At 39.6% G+C, this 17,621-nt stretch overlaps 1 protein-coding gene across 1 annotated transcript in view; it reads right to left on the bottom strand.

Moving 5' to 3' along the window:
* LOC101859628 (DNA excision repair protein ERCC-6-like) overlaps positions 1–17,621 on the bottom strand; it is a 36,161-nt gene that overhangs the window by 11,760 nt on the left and 6,780 nt on the right. The window contains exons 2-14 of the mRNA XM_013080587.2: positions 17,464–17,533; positions 16,499–16,704; positions 15,887–16,074; positions 15,226–15,351; positions 14,500–14,647; positions 14,088–14,213; positions 12,680–12,772; positions 12,080–12,231; positions 11,120–11,225; positions 8,024–8,139; positions 4,963–5,176; positions 4,598–4,711; positions 3,781–3,829 (exon numbers count right to left, since the gene is read on the bottom strand). Of these exons, the coding sequence (XP_012936041.1) occupies positions 3,781–3,829; positions 4,598–4,711; positions 4,963–5,176; positions 8,024–8,139; positions 11,120–11,225; positions 12,080–12,231; positions 12,680–12,772; positions 14,088–14,213; positions 14,500–14,647; positions 15,226–15,351; positions 15,887–16,074; positions 16,499–16,704; positions 17,464–17,506 (1,681 nt within the window). The 5' untranslated portion in view covers positions 17,507–17,533. The remainder of the gene's footprint in view (positions 1–3,780; positions 3,830–4,597; positions 4,712–4,962; positions 5,177–8,023; positions 8,140–11,119; positions 11,226–12,079; positions 12,232–12,679; positions 12,773–14,087; positions 14,214–14,499; positions 14,648–15,225; positions 15,352–15,886; positions 16,075–16,498; positions 16,705–17,463; positions 17,534–17,621) is intronic.

Raw genomic sequence — 17,621 nt, forward strand, 5'->3', positions numbered from 1 at the left:
TACTTGATCAAAAATATATGAGGGTGATTGTGGCTTCTTTTGTTGAAAATTACAAAGTTTACATAGCTGTAAGTGAAAATTGCTTCCTTTACCTCTCTGGTCTATTTCTTTAATGGGTTGCCCAGAGCTACCCTTTGAAAATCTTTTGTGCTATAAAAAATGGGTCACAGCATTTGTTACTATCTACGAGGGACGTCCAGAAAGTAAGTACCGGTTTAAAATAATTATAAAAGAAATAATTTTCCCAATCAAAACGATTTATTTCTTATTTAATACCTCATATGTATAACTACTTCTCTATGTAGTCACCAGAACTGTTGAGGCATTTGTTGTAGCGTGGGACGAGCTTCTGAATGCCTGCATCGTAGAAAGCTGCCGCCTGCGATGTCAGCCAATGTCCAGTCTCTCCTGTGAGATCAGAGTCTGAGTCGAAGTCCTGCCCGGCCAAAAACTTTTTCAAATGCAGGAACAGATGAAAGTCACTCGGAGCCAGGTCTGGGCTGTACGATGGGTGCTTCAACTGTTCCCATCCGAAGGAAGCGATCAGGTTTTGGGTGTGTGCAGACTTGTGAGGAGTCGCATTGTCGTGAAGCAGAACAACGCCGTCGCTAAGCATTCCGGGTCTATAGAGGCCTCTCAAGGTGTTCTTGTCTGATCCACAGTTGGTACTGGCTAGTCGTTGGATGAGATTAAGTGTCTTCATAGCCTTCTTCCTAAGGTTGTTGGTGTGTTGTTTCAGGTTGAGCTTACTGTCAAGTTGTACTCCAAGATACACTGGGTTAGGCCGCAACCATATTAACGCCCGACACAGATGGTCAGACCAGACCGTCTTCGGGCACAAAAGAATGCACACCGGCTCTTTAGTAATGAAAGGTAACAAAAACGGTTTCAGCTACCATACTGACGCCCGACGTCCTGCGTCGTCCCCGGTCAGACCATCTCCGATAAAACATGTTCTATCCAAGACGGTCCGTCGGGCGAAATGGGAGGTAATTTTAATGATGTTATCTCTGCATAGTTGTGTCCCCTTTCCCGCCTCAATGACACTACACAGAATTCTAGCAGCCCTACTCCCCTAGTCAGCTCTGCATAATATATCTCTAGCAGTTCATTGAAACTGCTATGTTTCAAGCGATAGTATTGTTGGAAATTTCACTATCTTCCAACAACAGTGGAAACAAATGATGAAATTCACTTTGTGTATCACGCTTTCTTTGGATGGGATGCACTGAAAATCTTCTTGTCTTGGTTTTTTTCCTTTTCTTGTCTGCCTCTCAAAAGCAGCAACATCAAAAAAAATTTTCTTCTACCACACGCCATATTTGGAAGACGGCGGTGTCTGACCGCCAAACTCCAGTGTTAATATGGTGGCGGCACTCGACGGAAAACGGCGGGTCTGGTCTGTCTGTCGGTGTCGGGCGTTAATATGGTTCTACCCTTATTCTCCTTTTTCAAGTTGGTTTGAGAGGGATTTCTGCATTTGCAAGGCTATAGCTTCTCGTAAAAACAGTATACAGTTTTTTCGCAATTTACTTTCATCTTCCATAAACGGCAATAGGTTCCTAGGGAATTTAGATCCATCTTGTAGTCTTCGTCTGCTCATTGTTGTTGAGTGTCCAGTGTGCAAAAGGACCAGGTCATCAACAAAAAATGGTACTTACTTTCTGGACGTCCCTCATATAAAATCTTTACTTTAGAAGGGTGAATACTCTGTGGTTGCTGTATAGATAAAGGCCACAAGAAATCAATCCAAAAGTTATCTAGTTTTTTGGGTTTGGTCTGGTAAGGGTGTCAGTACCTTTACCTTCATATGGACAGGCTACTCTAAGGTATGGAATAAACGGGAGGAGGGGGAGTGGAATTTTTTTTTTAGTGGGAGGGGCGACATTCAACCTCATACCCCTATACTAGTCTGTCCTCAGAGAAATACGCGCCCGCAGTTTGCACGCGCAACTTTTGCCATTTTCGTGAATTTGCCAATTTTAGCCAATTTTCTGCAAAAGTAGGAAAAATAAAGATAAAATTTGGTTAAAAATAACCGAAACTTTCTTCCATGACTAAAAATAACAACGCCAAGAGGGACAATTCGTAGGCCTACCTGAAATAAATCTACCACTTCCTTTGTACTAGTGCCCAGTGCGGATGTGATCGGGTCGGGTCGGGATGATCGCCCGACTCGTCGCCTGAAAACAACTCGTCTGTTTTTGAGGCAACGAGTCGGGGGTGATCGACTTGTGCTACGATAGCCGCTTTGCGCCACCAATCTGGCAAGCAAACCGACCCGAGCCCCCAATAGTCTTGTCTGGACTGAATCATCTGTCTTCTTGCTAGATCTAGAGTAGCCTAAATCAATCGTAAACACGATTGTCTGATTACTTTGCTTGCTTGGTTCTGTAGCACCAGGTAAATAGATCTAGATCTAGTATAAAAATTTGTGAAAGACTTTAAATCTTAGGCTAGGAGTAGGAGGGTAGATTCATCCAGAAAACCCCTAAAGGGGACGTGCAAATATAATCTTACGCCTGGAAAGGGGGGGGGGGGGGAAGAAAAGAGTAAGAAGGGGTCTCGAACCAATGTAATATTACACGTTAATATAACAAGGAAAATAATTTATGACAATTTTTAAAAATAACACATTAATCATTACAAAAAGAGTAACTATACTATACACTTAGAGTCAGAGCGGTAAGCACAGCATTGTTGCATGTTTTTCATGAAAACTATTATATTAGGTAAAAGTAAAGCGCACAGAACAATGATTGTAACACGGATTTGCGCATATATCATATTGTATTATTATAAGCGAATAATGTAATATTACAGGATTTTTTTTTGGGGGGGGGGAAGTAGCTAAAAGGTGTAAGATTGTATTTGAACAGCCCCAAACTGAGGTGGTCACTCCTGCCCAACGTCAGCAAGAAGACCTGACGCATGTGTCAGGGGACAAACTGTTTTTGTACACCATGCAACCTCAAAGCAGTTTTTTGGGGGGGGTTTTTTGGTAGACATTCACATTTAACGTCTGATTTTGATCTAGATATCTTATGTTGGTTACTTTGACTGCAATGAGAATACCAACAATGTATTCCAATAATTCCATGACATTTTTTTAAGCTATACACGTCTTGCAACTTGCAACTTTTGCTAATTTTTCTTGCAACTTTTTGCGACTTTCGCTATTTTCAAATGCAACTTTTGCTCTTTTCAAATGTAACTTCCTCTGAGGACAGACTAGTAGGAACAAATCTGTTTTATTTCTCCTTCAGTGAATAAAAGAACAAGAGATCATGAAATTTTAGTGATTTTAGTAAGTTACTATGACTGTGACAACTTTTCGCTTTAAGGAACAAACCAGTTTCATTAAAAAATATAAACCAAAGTACAAAAGTTTTTAAAATGCACAAAATTGTGGTAGCCAACCTGGTACCGGTACTAATACTGAGGATATTTTGTCATTTACAACAAAAAAAGAGTTTCATTCAGATATATCTAGGTTCTAGATATATATAATGTTTTAAATGATCATCAGTCGTGGCAAGCCGGAAAATAATAAACCGGGGGTATGGTATGGAATAAGAAGCAAGGGGTGCGCACACAAAAAAAACGGACTGAAAATTAATAAGCAGGGCAGGGGGAGGACCCCTATTCGATACCTTAGAGTTTTAGTTTTTAATAGTTTTAGTAGATTCACTAGTAGTGATGAACTGACAGGACAGGTCTACATTATTAATGTTAATTACTTTTTTGCAGCAGACTTGGAAGAACATGGGAGTTACTTACAGATAATGACCCGATCAGCAGCTGTGATGGTGAGACCGACCCCACCAACCTGTGCACAAACAAATGAAAGAGCCAATCATAATTAATCCTTCAAATACGCTGCATTCAAACAGAAAAAAACCCAAACAACTCAAGGATGATTACAAAGATACTACTTAATGCCATTAGTAAATGGTGCCTTACTGAACACAGATTAAGTGCCTACATTTGTGGAGTTAAGTGTAAGCTCTACGCTGCTGCACACAGAAGATGGGAGTTTTTTAACGTTGAAGTTATCTTATCAAGTATCTGTGACTATTTGCTGGGATGTTGTACTGCCTAAATGACTTACTATCATTAACCAACTAGATCATTTCAATCTTGATAACCAAAAAAATCACAATACAACAGGAGGCAAAAATAAGTAGTTAGAGTTTTACAGCACTTGCAACACAATAAGGTCATATAAGTGTCAAATAATAGAGGTGTAACAAGAGAGAAACAAACACAAAAAAGAAGGAGGGGAGATAAGGACGATAGATGTTTGATAGGAAAGAAGGAGCAAACCACACCAGAGCACCCACCGAATACGCGCCAGAAAAAATAAGAAATCTGCAATTAAAGACAATTTTGTGTTTACGGTAGAACTGGACTCACAATTCAAAGTGCCTGGCCTTGATAAGCTGTTACAAGAAAATTCCCATCTGATAAACAAGAACCATACCCATGGACGGATATCTAGACAAGACAATACTGTTGTTGCGAGAAAAATGCTTAGCTCTATTAAATCTTGACTAGCAGGGTGAGCATACATGACACTTGAAGAAATATCACTCACTTGAACAGTGAGCAGGAAAATGGTGTACGACGGATCGTTTTGAAATTTCTTCACAATTGCATCTCTGTCCGACATCTGGGTGACTTTTCCGTCGAGACGAGCCACTTTGTGACCCTGAGGAAAATGTCATTTCATTTAGTTTTAGTAAGAGTTTTATGGAACCTGCAACACAATAAAGTCATAAATAAGTGCCGGAGATTAGAGGTGTTACAAGAGAGTTAAAAAATACAAAAAAGGAGGAGGGACAAGGGCGATAAATGTTTGACAGGAAAGAAGGAGCACACCACACCAGAACACTCACCAACCACCCACAAAAAAGGCATTTTAGTTTTAATAAGGTTTTAACTTATAACCATGGAACTCACCCTGTTCTTGACCACTTTGGAAATGATGTCCAGCAACTTGCGAGACTGGGAGAAGATCAGAGTGCGGTGGCCCTCTTCTCGCAGCCGATCCACAAGGTCGACAAGAACCTGCATCTTTCCCGACTCACCCACCAGAACTTCATCAGGGATCATGTCAATTTGATTGGCTGCGCTTTCATACGCCGATGGCTGTTCCAGGGCCTCTTCATCATAGCTGAGTGCACAAAGGAATAAAACCAAGAGAAAAATTAAACATAGTTTACCAAAAAGAAAAGTCAAAAGTCAAAAAGAAACATTCCAAGAACGTATTCATCAAAGGAGAATGCCAGATTAAACAAAAAACAGAAGAGAAAAAACATTAAAAATTTAGTTTAGTTTTAGAAAGAGTTTTACAGCACTTGAAAAACAAGAAGGTTATTTGTATATGAGCCTTTGCCAATAGGTGGGGATATATCATATACACAGTAGTCTCAGCTTAAAATCCCGGTGCTCGGGAGCAAGGAAAATGCGGGACCATATGTGAACCAGGATCTTACTCAAATGGCCAGGGGGAGGAATCCACAGTAACTCATGGTCAGGCCAATAATCTGTACAATGATCTTCCCTTACTTTAAAATGAACTGACGTGACTCCTGGGCACTAAGAGTAGTTTTCAGAAGTCGGTTTTTCACTTTTGTTGTTGTTTGGGGGCATGGCTTTAAAAAAAATATTGTCAAGTGGGAACCAGTTGGCTTCAAGCAGTGCCACCCCACCAAAAATGAATTACTTTCTTTAACGGAGTTCCCCGTCCATGTCATGATGCATCATAAATTGTTGTATTGTGCTGTGACCACACCGACCAATTTTTAAAAAAAATGAAAGGCAGGTTCACTGCCAGCAGATGACCCCATTACGCAGAGGCGATCCGACAGTCCACGAGTATGGGCGCTCGTGTGTCTCGGAAGTTAGAGCGCAAAACTAAAAGACGAGAGCGATGGTCGGGAAAATGTAAGCCTCGACGAGTTCACTGTTTGATAGAATGCAGGCTGACGCTTGCTTGTAGGCCCTCCCCACTTAGTGTGTGATGTAAGATCAGGCGACAGCTCAGGTGTTCAGGGAAAGCAAGGCATTGATGAGTTCACACCTTGGTGTGATCTCGTCTGGGGCACACATTGTAACTGCTTATCGAGATTTACAACAGAGGTGTGATCGCATTCATGAGAGTGAATGATCCGTGATGCGACAGACCGTACAATGATCGCACATTTTCGTTACTTGGTTGATGAGCTGAGGGCGCCCAGGTTTCTTATTCTTTTTTCTTTATTAATTAAACGAAGTACAAAATAACCAAATTTTAATTATGACCTGAAAAGCGGGATCTTAGCCGAATGTAGCTCCTTCAGTGCAAGATCTTAGGGGCGACTATTATATAGTAAAAAATCTGTTTTTCCAAAACAGCGTGATCTTAGGCGGAGACTACTGTACCTTACAAAATCCTTTCCAATTCCAAAAAAAAATGGTGCTACAGCTTTGAAAATTGTATATATCAAGCTTAATATGGTGTTTCAGCTATAGGAGCATAGAAATAGCAGTCAGGTCATCAGAAGAAATCTTTAAAAATATATTTAGTTCTGAATTCGATGCATTTTTAGAATGCAAAACGTGACACGTCGAGTTCGTACTTTTTCTGTCGTCAAGTTCAACAATGAAATAATTGCTGAAAAAACTCATCCTTCTACACTTTTACTACTATAACTACATTATTTGTGGTGCTATATAAGGAATAATGATATCTGTAAGCTGTTTTTTCTTTGTGAGCCTTCTAGACTTTCATTTTCGAGCATAACTCGTGTAGTCATTTCGCAAGGCAACTTCGATTTCCCATGACTTCATGTCTATCGGCCATTTTGGGGCCCTGGAATGAGCATAATATCGTTCAATGTTTACTCTCTGCCCTGATTGATTCCAAGGCTGTGATCGTACGTAATTTTGCAGAAAACGGAAATCCCGCCAGGCGTCGTGCTCTGTCATCATAAATTATATTCAAAAGAACCAATCAGAAAACAACAAATAACCGGGAAGGAGGTACATGCATTGTTCCAGTCGATCCATTCAAAGCGTATTGTTATACGTTGTAAGACAGCGAGAAAAATAACGATGGATGAGACGAATCCATTTAAGTTTTCTTAATGTCATCATCAAATCTTAACATGTTACGTTCGAAAATTCAAACCAAGCAATGAATAACATCGCACTGAGTTCGAGTGATCAAGTAGTGATAGATCTAGGTGTCACCACCCATGCTTGTCTAGACGTCAACGAAAGGGGAAACTTTGATGTAAATTGATATGTTCCAAAATGATGACAAATATTTATTCACTATAATATGTGACATGTGTCATCGTGGTTATGTTTGAAAGATATTTGGTATTTTGCACAGTCATAGTAAAATGTGAATTAAGTCGCATTTTTTTCACCATTAGCATGCATTATGAGTCAAACTGAATGTCCTGAATCTTTGTCTGCCAAAATTTCCCAAAAAAGAATTAAAATATGAAAATGGAAAGTTTTTCATTTCATTCGGACATAACTATGATGACGCAATGCGAACACAAAGACATTCAGAACTTCTTGTTTCTGTGATTTTATATGATCTTCAAGCTTATGTTTGAAAATTAGAGAAATGAAAAAAGTGTTAAAATAATTTTATGTTCCATAAAATTACTCTTCAGGGTATTTTTCACTTTGTGTCATCATGGTTATGTTCGAAAGATATTAGATATTTTGCAGAGATTCATAGTAAAATGTGAATAAAGTGGTATTCTTTCATCATTAACATGCATTGTGAGTCAAACTGAATCTTCGTTTGCCCAAATTTTTAATAAAAGAAATTAAGATATGAAAACCGGACAGTTTTTCCTTTGTTTCGGACATAACTATGATGACACAAATGCAAACACAATGGCAGAGAGAGAGAGAGAGAGAGAGAGAGAGAGAGAGAGAGAGAGAGAGAGAGACAGAGAGACAGAGAGACAGAGAGACAGAGAGACAGAGAGAGAGAGTGACTGCAATGTATACTGACCTATCTCCATCCAGCCCCAACTGCAGGCAGGCTCGTTTGCTGAGCAACCGAGGGTGGTCACAAATTTTTTTTAGAACTGTCAATGCCACTAAGGGAGACTTCTTTGTCATCAGCAACTAGAATGAAAAAACATTTTTGTCCTTATAAGCGTCATATAAGTGCCGAAGATAAGAGGTATTACAAGAGAGTAACTCACAAAAAAAGAAGGTGAGAACAGGATGATAGACATTTGGTAGGAAAGAAAGAGCAAACCACACCAGAGCACAAGCCAATCCAGGGCTTGAAATAGACCGCGGCACCGCAGCAATTTGCCTTGGTGCCTTTGCAATTTGCTGTAATGCCTTTAAAATCAAAGGGTCAGCCGCAGCAATTTTTGCCTAGCCCTTGTTTTTTGTTTTTTAAAAATGTGACACCATGCCAACAAATCAATATTTGTCCTTTTCTTGTCACTAGTGGGGAAAAAAAAGAAAAGAAAGTTATACAAGCGTCTTGTCGGGTTCACCACCGTGACCGGTCAGTGAATCTGCACGTTCACATCACAACTTAATCACAAGATACGGTATCGTGCAAGCACCCGTTGTTAGGATCACCAAAGTTCATTCAAAGTCTGAATGCCGCAAAGTATGGGATTCCGGAATGGGGGGTGGGAATTTTTTTTATTTGTTGAAATTTCATCAAAGTTTCAATCAGACACAGCTCAGCTTGACAATTGTGTCCATTTTGTCATGGCTAGTGCAAACAGTCACAACAGTGATAACCAAACCTCAGCAGTGTCTGAAAAAAAGCTCTGGATGAAAAAGAAGACTGCAGATGTGAGAGAAAGTGCAAGTGTGATGATTACAAAGAAAGCAAGAAAGATGTGCTGGATAAGCTGTTGCTGTGCTTGGAAGAGAGATTTTCTGGCACATCAGAAGATAAAAGTTTTGAAAGAGTGCAAGGACATTTGACCGGACAAGTGTGCCTGAAATTGACAAAATGGATGGGCTGAAAGAATATGGGGAGACACAGATGAATGACTTGATAGCTCATTATGAGACTGTGCTTCAACACCAAGGATGTGCAGCACTGAAAATAAAGAAAGAGTGGCTCATGTTTCTCTCTGAAAGTCAGGGCTTAATACCTCTGAATGAGAGCAATCCTGAAAAAACAAAGGAAATTTCCCAATCTGTCTCATTTAATCTGTTTTGCCATCATCCACAGCCAAGGCAGAAAGACAGTTCTCTTTGATGAGGCGCATCCTTGGTGACTGGAGGCATTCGCTTTCCAGAGATATGCTAGAAAAGATCATGCTTATATGTCCCAATGGTCCTGAGATCAAAGAATCAAATCCAGAACCCTGCATTGCCAAGTGGCAAGAGATGCGTCTCACAAATAGACGTCCAGATAAAACAGCATTATTCTCAGAAATCATCTCTGATGATACTTTTTATTAAAATCACTTGTTTTTTACCATAAGGGACAAACAGCAAGCCAGTCTTTATCTATAGATATTGTGTGTGCCAACATATTTTCAATATTCTGATCAAATCATATGTCATAATAGGGAAGGCTGATCGTTTAGGTCTTTTTTTAATAACATACTTAAAAACTTGTATTTTCAAAACTTGTTTTCAACTATCAAAGTCATAACCTCATACTGTTTAACTGCTAAATAGCAGTTTTTAGTTATTCATTCTTTTTTTCCATACAAGTTCTAAGTTGTTTTCACTACTAATTTTCTTTTTCATACAAGTTCAAAATTCGTTTTCATTTATGTACCATGATTTATTTTTATTTTATCACTACACTGCCTGTAAACTACTCTGTTTGAATCTCATTAATAATTAATGGCTTACCTAATTGGTCATACTTATTACTGTTTTCTATCATGCCCTATTGTCAACTGTCACGTTCTCATGCATATTTATCCAGTCAATAAGAGGTAGTCATAAAGGCATTTAAAAGTGAGATGTAATCGTGATCATTATTTGATTTAGAACTGATTTTTCGTGCTTTTGTTTTGATGTGATTTTACTGGGGGGGGGGGGGTGTAATTTACTAGAGGTTTTACGGCACTCGCAACTGCATAAGGTCAAATGAGTGCCAAGGGGTGGATGTCAACAGAGAAGTCTTCACAGGGAATCAGGCTTACTCTGCTCACCTCTCTAGCTTCAACAGCACAAAGTCTGTTTCGACTTTCAAGGCACCCCGGAAATAGCAGGTCACAAGAGTGTGACAAACATACCAAAGAAGTAAAGGAAAAATGACAATATTAAGAATTAGGAAAGAAAAAACAGCAGTTTCCTGTTGTAGATCAGGGACAGTTATGAGCGTGACATTGATGAATCAGCCCATTTACAATTCTACTGTGCATGAACGAGAAATGTCCCCACCCCTTTGGGATTGGCCTAAAGACACTTCAGTCAGTGGCACCGCCCCGCAGGGTGATTTTACTGTGATTTACTTTTACTTTTGTAGAGAGCAAGAGTAAACCGTATTGTTATCTATATAAACGTTGTGATGCACGGTCAAGTATTACCAACTGTAATCAACAAAATAATCCCCTTTAATTTTTGCTATGGAGCCCTAGCAAATTGCCTCGGTGCCCTCTGATTTTAAATTTTTGCCTGCCCTCCTGAACACCTAATTCAAGACCTGCCAATCACCCGCTTGTGGGTGACACGTGTGCGTTCTCATTTTCAACCACAAGCGGGTGATTGGCAATGAGAACGCACACGTGTCAGAGGCTAATTATTCATTATCTCATTTCAATGCAAATGTTTTACACCCATACTGACCCAGTTTATATCATTCAGAAGGCAGGCAGCTTCAATACTGCCTGTCAAGACCAACAGTGGCTGAGTAGTAGATGCTGAGTAGTAGACATGCTTGCAGAAAGACAGACAGTAAAGTTGACAAAACAAACTTCCACAAAGGGGAAATAAACACATCTTTATCTGCAAAGAACGGTGAAGAGATGTGTAATACTCGATCCATATTAGGATGTCAGGCTGAGGAAAGAAACATTCCAACAATGCCCATTCCAGAATTTAAAAAATAAAACTTAACTTCTCTCAGAAACAGACCTATTTTTTTCTAAGGTTACTTGGTACATACCTCTTTCACATGGTCCAAAGAGATGAAGTCGTTATATATCTGTTGCTGTGTATCCGTCAGATGAAGCCAAATCACCAGGTCATTTTTGCGAGTCATTGATGGCATTCTGTGGAAAAACAATAACGACATTATAAGGAACTCCCATTTTTAAGATGCACTTTCGCTCTGTGAATGCTCAATAGACACTATAGAGGAAATACCGTACGAATATAAACATTTATTCAACTAAAGTAAAATTATCCACATAAAAAACAATGGCTCTCTTTCTCTCCCTCTCATGTGTGCATTCTGAACAAGGAGGACATACAATATATTCATAAGCGTGAGGAAAACTTTCACAGCGCTGTCGATGTTGCTGTTGCTGTTGTTGTCGTTGATTTGTAAACAGCGAACCAGGAAAATAACTGAAACATTTTACTGCACATCTAGCAATTACTTTTCTCTTTTCCTCCATCTGAGATAAATAACACGAAAATTTAAAAAAAATTAAAATTGTGATTCTCAAAGAGGAAATCTAGAAATATTTCCACTTGATTGGAAGTTTGCATGAGTCGGAGACAAAATCATTGTCACTGATTTTAGAAAGCCTTGAATCTATTTTTGCTGCATCTCATTCTCAAGTAATAATGAGAATGAACAAGAAGCGAACATAATTTTTTTTTTGGTTAAGTGTTTTACGGCACTTGCAACAAAACAAGGTCGTATAAGTGCCGAAGATTAGAGGTGTTACAAGAGAGTAACAAACACAAAAAAGGAAGGGAGATAAAGACGATAGACGTTTGATAAGAAAGAAGAAGCAAACCACATCAGAGCACCCGCCAACCACTCAGCGAACATAAAAAATACACCTCAAGTTTGAAAAAAAAAAAAAATGAAAAATAAAAACAAACTAACGAACAGGACATAAATTGTAGGTAGAAGCCCAACAATTACGCAAAAGACCAAACAAATTTTGCGTACTTCAGCGAGTCCCCACCCCCTTCCTGCTCGTTCTCCTGTGCCACTTGAGCCTTGGTGCGTCTCAGGAAGTATGGCTGGATGATGGACTTGAGAGCCTCGGCCATCTCCTGACCTAGTCGCTTCTCCACGCCCGACGCATCTCGCTCACGGGCCTGGAGTGGAGGGAGGTGGGGTGGGGTGGGGTGGGGGGGAGGGGGAGAGGGGTGAAAAGAGGGAGGAAGGAGGGGTGAGTGGGACAGAGAAGGGGAAGGGAGATGGGGGGAGGGAGTAGAGGTGGGTAGAGGGAGATGGCACAGTGATACAAACACACATAGTCTATACATTCTGTCTTAGGATCATCTTCTTTGTGAGAAAGTACATAATCAAATAGAGTCAAAATTGTCTTAGACTGCCACCCATTTTCAAGGGGAAAAGTGGTCATTTTAGGTAGGTGGACGTCTTACACACTGTCATCATTGTCATTATAATGTTTATAAAAAGCCCCAAAGGAGAAATGGGAAGTCGTCATTTGTACAGGTGAATTATTGTCTAATATGTAAACATGTAGTATATACTGGTAAAATTATTATTAATACAATTATTATTACAAAGCAACTGTACCCTTATGATCGGCGATTCAAACTCCATCTTGAAGGTTCTCATAGTGCCCAGTAAGGAGCCTTGATGCACATAGTCGAACAGAGCCCACAATTCCTGCAACAAGTGGAGCAGAAGTGTACATATACAAACATCAGCACGACCACAACCTCATTTTATAACAAACAACAACAACAACAAATTTTTTAAAAATAAATAACCACCAAGTTTGATGATGACAGAAAAAGAGAAAAGAAGTAAGAAGGAAAAATATGTGAAATGGTATAGGTTTAACACCTGTATCAACACTATTAGGTTATTCAAGACAACGGACCTCTGAGCTCAACGTCCATCTCAGAAAGGACGGAGCCAAGTAGGAAATTTGTGAAAAGCGCTTCTCCCAAGGACTCAACACCGGGCCCAGCTGAGGCTCAAAGCCCCGAACTCGCAATCTCACGATTAAAGGTCCGGTTGCCTGACCACAAGGCTACCGACACCACCTAAAGTAGAAAGAACAAACCACACCAAAGTAAGGACGAGCTGATAGCTCTTTTGGTATAGTATGGACTATCCTAGTTCGAATCCCCAAAAGGTAGTCTTTGAGCTTTGGTTGTGTCGAGTTTTCAAGGCTATTGGAGGAGGACATCAAATTCGGAGGTCATGCCTCTTGTATCATCTGAGTGCTGAAAGGGCCTTAGACCCATACCATACCTACACTTGGGCACAAACCAACCAACTTAGCATAGCAACAGAGGCAGTCATAGGGGGAAAAAAGACCAATGGTGAACAAATTTCATCTATTCAGATAGTTGGAAAATTCAGGAAAAAAAAACAGGGAGTCATCAGACATCTTCACAAATGCACTGGCTTGTCGAAGAGTTTTCAAGTTGCCACAGAACTTGTTGCTAATAACCAGTTTACACAGCAGAAAGTTTTATCAAATTTCCATTTGACACATTTGAGGGCAGCCAGGTTTTTTCCTTCGTGGAGGGACAAAAGCTACCATTTTGGCACAATTTGATAAAATATTCCAAATTCAAACATTTTATTTTCTTCCTCACAAATCAGAAGGCTAATATTCATTGCCGGGTCAGCAGATCTTTTGTTTCAAAGAGGAATGTGATCAGCCTCAATGGACTTCGGGGTCAAATTTGATGAAATAAAGCAGAGGTCTGAGATAGTGAGCACTGGCTAGCACCACCCCACAAATGTAACAAATACATAAAATAGAGATTTGACAAAACTTTCAGCAATAATTGGCACTGGGTAAAAGGAACACTGGTTTTCACTAAGCAGCCACTCTGTAAAACTTTTATGACGCTCACAACTGAATAAGGTCAAGTGAGTGTGCGGTACACAAGTTGGTTGTTTTCGTCTTAGTTCATAGCATGTATTGTTTTGGGTACCTAATCACTCATGAGGGCAGACTGACCTTTAGATTGTTCTGCACTGGGGTTCCCGTGAGGATGATGCGGTTCTTTGCAGGAACACGGTGCATGCTTTTAGATGTCTTAGTGGGATTTTTTATGCGATGCCCTTCATCAAGGATCACATAATCCTGAAAACACATTAAAAACTCATTTTACATAACACTCCCGAGTAAAAGTGCAATGATCACACTCCACCTCCCCAAACCTTTCCCCATTATTAAGACAAGAAAAAAAGAACCAGTATGATAAGTTTAAACTCATACGATAGATTTTATCAAATAAAAAGGATATTCTAATTATACACATTTTTTTAAAGGCATAAAACAAGAAACGGAAATATCAGAAACTTCTATAATTCTACCAATATATGGAAAGATTGCACCCCGAAGGTTCTATGAAGAGACAGAAGCATACCCAGGTGAGAGTAGTGAAAATGTCTCTGGTGACGATAAGTCCGTATGTCGTGAGGACCACACCTCCCCGTGAGCGGACACGGGCTAAACCTCTCTCACACTGCTTCAAGGAGCTGCCATGGAACTGGGTGATGTTGATACCAGGAGTCCTGAAAGGTACGGGGTGGGGGGGGGGGGCTACATGTATAATAACCGGGGAGTGGGTTGCAGGTTATACTAAGCCAGCAGGATAGATAAGGGCTACATTTCCACAATAACAAATAACGACTACATTTAAGTAATAGCGGATAAGAACTATATTTCCACAGTAACGGATAAGGACTGTTTGCCCATTGAAAAGAAAAATTAGGACTTATCATCTTAAACGATTTTTTCTATATCGCAGAAACAACAACCAATTAAGAAAAGTCTGTTCTTACTAGGCACAGACCATAACCCCTTCACTGCCAGGCTGGCAACTTGGGTAATGGAGCTGGTCTGGGAATCAAAGTGCATTCCAGCTGGAAATAGTCTTTAACAAAGCAAATAAATTAATAATAAAAATCAACCATAAAGAATTGTGCTGTAAACATGGAGATTCATTTAACACTGAAATGTGCTTCAAAGTAAAGTTTCACCAAAAAGTCAGAAACAGTATCGGTTCATTCAGCAAAAGCCTTTAAAGCAAGTCATTAATCCCCTCACCATACAGCACACACACAAGTCAGGGGAAGGAACTACTTCTCACCAGGCAGCAAACTCATTGGCCCAGTTGGGCAGAACACTCAGAGGTACAACAATCAGCACTGACTTGATCTTTTCCATGTCGAACATTCCGGCCAAAAAGGCAATCACCTGGATAGTCTTACCCAGACTGGAGAAAAAGACACACAATTGTAACGGAGAATAGTAACGAAGAATTGTGACAGAAAATTTATGCTGCAGGGTTCGAGTGATCTGTACTTTTATTATGAGGCTGCCATACATAAAGATTTACAAATTTACAAAACTTTCTAGGCAGGAGTATATTTAATTAATTGAATTCTGGTTCACAGCAAGAAGGTGCTATAACAGCAACATCTCTCAAAGAACTAAATTGGGATTATAACAGGAACTTACACAATGTCCACTAATCAAACATGGGCTGGAGCCATCACTTTTCATGTAACTGTACAGACTAAGGGAAATTTATTAGAGGTAGAAAGCTAAAAATACCCCAGCTTTGAGCTGTCATCCTCTGGTTAAAAACAATTCTGAAAACATATTTGTAATCCTGAAAAGAAAAAAAATAAAGCAACAAATGCTCAGATCATATTTTGAAATATATATATTTCAAAGCAAGACATTTTGTCACAACATTGTATAGAAATTTCACATTTATCGTTTTGAAACTCGTCACTACCACTTACCCCATATCATCTGCCAGGATGCCACCTTTTCCCTTGGCATGAAGAGACCAGAACCATAAGACGCCTTCCTTCTGGTGACTGTACAACTTGCCGTGGATTTTACGGTGCAGCATGAACCCCTGGCCTAGAGATTTCAGGTTCGATTCTCCTTCTTCTTCCTCTTCCAGGGCCTGCTCTGCCAGAAATTTCTAAGAGAAAATAGAAAATAAATAAAACCAATGAAAGTAGTTCATGAACAGGTCAGGAAAAAGTGACGCTGAAAAGAAGCACAAGGAACAGACCACACCAAAGTGTCTCAAAACCATCCCCAATAAATTTTAGTTCTAATAAGTTAATGAACTGAGTTTATAGCTGAATTAACACACACATTTCACTATGACAGTTTCATGTTTGACAAAATGGAGAAATGGTATGGGTTTTTAACGCTCCTATCAACACTATTAGATTATTTAATTGGAGTTGCATGTATATTTTCTATGCATTACATCTGTTATTAACAAATACACTGAGAGGGAATGACACCACAGAAAATAGTTAACAAACATGATATAAATCAATAGTTACAACATCAAAGACAATCAGGTGCCAAGACTAAAATATTGTGCTCCTTACTTTCATTTTTTCAATTCTCCTCTTCAGCTTGTCACTGTAACGTAGCGAGAGGGCCTTCTGATTCAGAGCTAGAGCCCTCTCAATATTTCCATTCTCCGCATACTGACGGGCTTTGGTCACCAGTCTCATGAACCTCTCTCGGGTTTCGTTGTCCACATCTGCCGAGGACGCAGAATCAGACCTTGCAGCTGAGACACTAGAGGCGTCTGGTAAAGGGAGAAAAGAAAGCGTCAAAATATTGAATATGTGAATAGTTACTATTCAACCCTGTGAAATAAGCTCCCTTTGCCAGCCATTTAATTTTATTCCTTTTTGCTTGCCATCCCCACCCCCTAACCCCACACAATGTTGCCATTTTAAGTTTTATCTGTACAGTATCATTCACAAAAATTTGACCTCTCCTGATAGTGAAATATGCATTGCACAAAGTAAATTGAAGAAAATAAATTGGTACCTCAATTTCAGAACGACCCCAAGTACTTTGGTCTCTCCAGGTCAAGACCCTCTGAGCGTACACATAGATAATAGATGTTACACCCGCATCAAAACTGTAAGGTTTCTAGAGACTTTCGAGGCAAAAAAAGCACCAATTTAATGTCAATGTTTGATGAAAAGAAAGCCAAGGAAACTCCATAATAAACTTACAAACCATGTTCAAGAACGCCCTGTTTGTTGGGTTTTAAAACAGGTACACTCATGACCACAGTCCAGCATAAAATAGCAACTGAGCTACAACACTCTCTCTCTCTAAATATTGCACGATACTGAAGAATTTTGCAAAGCAAAACAGAATGTTTTGTCACATAATAAATAATAATACAAGTTGAGATTCCACCAAAGTCAAGCCTTGAGAACCTAATCTTTCCATAAAAGTCTATTTTTAGTACTTCATTCAATTATAATGCGAATTCAAGTCTAAACATGAACCAATGACCAATGAGGGACCACTGACAATCCCAACGCACCAGAGCTTTGGGCCAAGGAGAGATTGGCCATTTCTTCCTCCATGCTGCCAACACTGGAGAGAAATCCACACTAAATCAGGAAGAAAAAAAAAGAAAGCATGAAATGAAAACATTGCTTTTACACTAATTTAAATACATATGACTACAAATACACTACT

The sequence above is a fragment of the Aplysia californica genome, unplaced genomic scaffold, assembly GCF_000002075.1.
Source record: "Aplysia californica isolate F4 #8 unplaced genomic scaffold, AplCal3.0 scaffold00092, whole genome shotgun sequence".
NCBI lineage: Eukaryota > Metazoa > Mollusca > Gastropoda > Aplysiida > Aplysiidae > Aplysia > Aplysia californica.